General features: G+C 44.5%; 1 protein-coding gene across 1 annotated transcript in view; it reads left to right on the forward strand.

Annotated features, from left to right (window-relative positions):
- The first annotated feature begins 322 nt into the window (after positions 1-322).
- The window catches only part of cnksr3 (cnksr family member 3), a 16924-nt gene continuing 12116 nt past the window's right edge, over positions 323-5130 (forward strand). Inside the window, exon 1 of the mRNA XM_084439829.1 lies at positions 323-562. Coding sequence (XP_084295955.1) covers positions 511-562 — 52 coding nt within the window. The 5' untranslated portion in view covers positions 323-510. The remainder of the gene's footprint in view (positions 563-5130) is intronic.

Here is a 5130-nt window from a genome sequence, read left to right on the forward strand (position 1 = left end):
GGCATTAGGCCTATTATTATTATTGTTATTATTATTATTATTAGGCGACTATTATTATTAGGCCATTATTATTCACAGTAGGCCTACGTGTTGGTAAACAATCAGGTTTGTAGAAGGCTCAGTAGCTTACAGATATTGGCTCTCTACCTGTTTAGTGCTGACAAGACATCCAGTGGTTATCTGGTTAATATTCACAGAGTAGGGGGGAATGGCCTGGAGTGTAATCTGATCCCCCGCCCCCTACCTTCGCTCGTGTTTGCTCTTGTTCTGCACTGTAAACTTGTTGTTTTCATGCATGTGACCAGTTAGTGCCGGAGGCCGTAGCGGGAGAAGCGTGCGAGGGCTGTCTGCACAGTCTGTTTCTGTAGCCTAGATGCGTGTGTAGCCTATTAAATAATTATTGTTCTGGTATTAGGTCTACTATGTGGAATTAACAATTTGCACCACGGGTTGCCTTTGAAAAAACGTTCGAAACAAAAGTTCGAAGAAAAAGCCGGTTCAGTTTAAGAAATGGATCCTGTAACCAAGTGGACACCTAAACAAGTTGTCGATTGGATGAGAGGTAGGCTATACTACTAGCCATTATAATCTTCTACGTCATATCCAATGTGGGGTGAATTTATGTGTCAAGTCTTTACTTTAGTTAGCTTACTTGAATGCAGTTTCATCCATATTGTTATCTCTTGAAGTTTTTGGAGTGTGGATAAATGTTGCCAAGGAAATGTGTAATAGAATAACATTCACATGAATTAACTACACGTGCGCATAATCATGGCTCCAACTCCTGTTGGTGTGATATTGTTGGTCTTCGTGCTATTTGAACCCACATGCTAGCCTTTAATGTAAACATGGGCCAACATAACCATAGTCAGGACTATGAGTTTTTCTGTTATATTCTTTACTGTGTTGTCTTTTTCACACTTCACTAGGCCTACATCACCTGTTAATTGTAAACCTTCACACTTTTCTCGATTAGCCATATTTACCTATGCCGTTCACTCTGAGATGGACGTACCCTCGCCTTGCTTGTGACTGTAGCGACTAGGCCCCTGTGTCACTGCTAGTTCAAACCTGACTACATGGTTCAAATAACACTTAGGGCCTAGAAGATCCATTCGGACACACACACGATTTGCCATTGTGCAAGCCTTTGCGCCATGCATTCATATTAATTTCCCATGTGTTGTTAAGCAATGAATAATAACCGCCGGACACGCTTGACCTGATAGGCCTAGATCTTGCCATTAGTAAGCGGGAGACTTTACAGTGCTGTGAATTTGCATTCACCCACGACATGACAATTAAGATGCCCTTATTCAGGGGCTATTGGGAACCGATTTGGACCTCCAGGAGAGTTCTGTGCATGTTTACCAATGCCATATGCTGCTTGTTTGGGTGCCATCAACATTTTAATTGTTTTTACTGTACATCTGAGTGGGCTAACTGCGCCTTAGTGCATTGCAGATTCTGTAGATGAGTTACAGATGGAATACAGTTTGTTTATGCTGTATAGGCCTACATGGCAGAGAATTAGGACTTGAAAGCATTCTAGTTTGATTATTTTTAAACTTTTAGAGATTTGGGTAACTTTTGTCTTTATGTGACTGACCGTCCGACACAATAGCCCCACAGACAACACTGACCATCCACATCTCTTTGACAGCAGGGGACAATGGGTATAGCCATGCCGCAATGCCAGACAATTAAAGGACTAACTGAACAAGAGCTCTCTACATAGGTCAGCATCAAGCTGTGTGCAGGGTCAAGAGGACACACCAGGAACTCGCTGCCATCCGCGCATGTAGGCCCATTAAACAGGACACAGATCTGAACAAGAGGCTTTAGGTCCATTTTCATGCATTCAAGCATTAACAGTGGGGTTCTGTGATGCCAAATAGGATTGTTCCTTCAAGCTATGTCTGTAGCTCTATATGTTTACACCAACAGCTGGTCTCAAGCAAAAGGTCGTTTCATAAGAGGTTTAACTAGTCACATTAAAATGCTTCTGTTTCACTTGGCATACTTTCCCAGGCCTGGGAGAAATGCACTGGGTAAAGAAATGTCTTTAGGTCTATCAGTTCTTTAGTAGACTGACCATAGACAAAGACCAAATACACATACCTAATATGTGGTTGATACACGAATACATTTTCCCTTCTTTTTCTGAATTTGACTGAAGAAATCCAGCTGATTGGAGGTATACAGTCAATGAGAATGTACAGAGCTGTTCAGACAGGTCCACATATTTGCTTGTCTCTCTGGCAGGTGCAATTGAAGAACAGGTTTGGGATTGATTATAAATCAAAATAAAGCATTGCGGAGCAGTCAGTATTCTATCGAGTAAAATAAATCCTAAGTGATGTTAGTAGTAACAAGGTGACGTGTACTTGAAGTCTGAAGCAGGCTCTTGCCTCAGTGGATGACAATCCCTCTCCAGATTCTCATCTGTCGACAAGACTACACACTGATATCCTGGATGAGGGAGTACTGTTGTACATTTGAAGCATTTTTGTGCGTGGCTGTAAGCCAGCGCACCTAGGATAGCGTTTATCCGGTTATCACTCCCTCTCTCCCTCCCTCCGTTGAACGTTGACCTGCATTTCTCTGTTTGCACCACAAGAGGCAGTAGTCCCAGCACACCAAAATAAAGGACACCAAAATCAACCAGCCGATCTCCACTGCACAAGTAGAGTAGCGGTGAAAGCAATGGACTCACACCCGGGAGACGGGGGTTCAAGGCCCCGGTGGGGATTACTTTATGGGACTATACCCAAAACCTCCACATGTTCATCCTTTCACTCCAACCTTTACCCCTTGCCTTATAGGTCTGATCCTGTCCCAACCCCAACCCTTATTCTAACCCCAACCCACACTAGGGACTGGAAGAAGGACAACAAAACCAGCCCGCCAATCTCCACTAAACTAGATTAGTGGTGAGAGAATAGGACTCCCACCCGGGAGACCGCGGTTCAAAGCTCAGGTGGGGATGACTTTATGGGACTAAACCCCAAACCTCCACACGTTCATCCTTTCACTCCAATCTTTTAATAGCTACCAGACTCATACTACCAGAATGGTAGTCTGAACAGAAACCAGCCAGCCATGCACATAAGCCATGCTGGACCTGGCATGGTTTACCCACAGGACCGGAGCATCAGCTTCATTTGCTTGCTTAGAGGGAGGAGGACTCCGAGTTTCAGCTCAGAGAAACCTTGCCGTTAGTCATAAGGTCTCTTATCGCCTTACCCACACTCCCCTCCCTGGATGAGCTCGTCGGGAGAGAAACCAAACTCGCTGCCTGTGCACTCCTCCTAGCAGGAAACCCACAGAGTCCTTCCGCCAACCCCCTTTGTCTGCCTGTTGCTATTCAAATTGCTTCTCAAGAGTACCAATCTTTGGCTGGTCAAGATGACAGAGGGACTTGAAGAAGCTCAAAGACAGCTGCATGTACTGTAGCAGGTGCTCTATTAGTTTATTGGCGTGATGTTTACTGAGGCCTGTATTGATCATGTACATAATGGCGTGTTAATGCCTTTGCTGTACTGGCTCAGAGCAATGCACCACTTGTTTCTCCGACGTAGGCTATGAAAGTCAGGGAAGATGGGACGGACTGCGGATTTCCATCCCTATTGCTCAGAACTGTTTGAAAGACTCAGTAGTACTCAGTATGATAATCACCCGAAACAGAGAAGCCTCTAGTGAGGCGTCATGTCTTCCAACTCCCCATCCAGCCTATGTCAGTCAGAACAGGTCCCACAAAGTCTTTGGAGTCAAAGCACTGATACTGGTTGTACTACGGAAGACCCAGCACTCAACGCCCAAGAGACACTGAACACCGTTATGTTACGTCTCGACAAAGCTCAGAACACACACACAGTAACACAGTATATTTTGCTGAGGTTCTGCATAGGGATTTGGAAATGGTCAAGGAAATCCGTTTTCCCCAATAATCTTTTTGTTTGAGGAAGACTGCATTTCCTCCCCTTCCCCTGTCCTGCTCAGATGAATGGCCTGTGTGTGCTGGAGATACTGAAGGCAGGAGTGAGCCAGCCTATGAATAGACAGAATACTTTTTAACCACTCTTCCTTTTGACTCCCCACCCTTGTCCTGTTGTGAGATGTGGGGGTAAACATTCCCTTTGTTGACTTCGGCTCTGGAATGCAGGTCCAAACTCCACTCATTCATGGGCCGTCTGTCCCAGACAGCACAACACGTGTCTTTGTGTGATGAACAGGCCTGCGCCAATGTGAAGCCGAGTTTAATGGTGTATTGAACCACATGAAGTGCAAATTCATTGGAAGCTTCTAGGCTGTTGACTGCCTCAGATGCAATGAACCCCTTTACTAATCACAAATATCACATTGCAATCATTATGGGAACTTTCAATGGGCCTGGTTCTTGGTGACTGTTTTTATATCTGACAAATGATTAACTGGATTTCTGGAGTTTAATTTTATTTCAAGCCCGAGTACTTTACTGGCTTCTTCAAATATTTCACAGTAGTCTGCTTTCCTAAAAACATTCAACACTCTTCATCTCGTAAAAAGACTTGTTAGACACATCTTGTTTAATAGCTCTAGTTGAATTTAATTGGAGCAGTCAGAAACAATTCTTTGATAGAACGAGTCCACTTCAGTCTTAAATGTAAATGGCCTTAGATTAAGCACACAACAACAACAACATGACCATTGATAGTTCATTTACCATACCAGCTCTCAACTCGGAGCCGTTTGTGAAACCGTTAGTGCCATTGATAGTTCATTTACCATACCATTGATAGTTCATTTACCATACCAGCTCTCAACTCGGAGCCGTTTGTGAAACCGTTAGTGCTCAATAGAGTGGTGAACACACTGAACCGTCAGCACACTGAACCCTCAGCTCTATCTCACAAGCTGGATGGTAAAAGCCTCAGAGAGGTACAGTGCAGTACAGATCCACGTTGCTGCGTTTTGTATGAATTTTACATTGTCAATTCATGTGAAGTAAGAGTAGAAGGCCAGGGCTGTGAATATAAGACTTCATTGGAAGGAGAGCCGAGAGAGAGAGAGAGAGGGGGGGGGGGAGGGAGAGAGAGGGGGAGGGAGGGAGAGAGAGAGAGAGAGAGAGAGAGAGGGGGAGGGAGGGAG

The sequence above is a fragment of the Borostomias antarcticus genome (genome assembly GCF_949987555.1).
Source record: "Borostomias antarcticus genome assembly, chromosome: 6".
NCBI lineage: Eukaryota > Metazoa > Chordata > Actinopteri > Stomiiformes > Stomiidae > Borostomias > Borostomias antarcticus.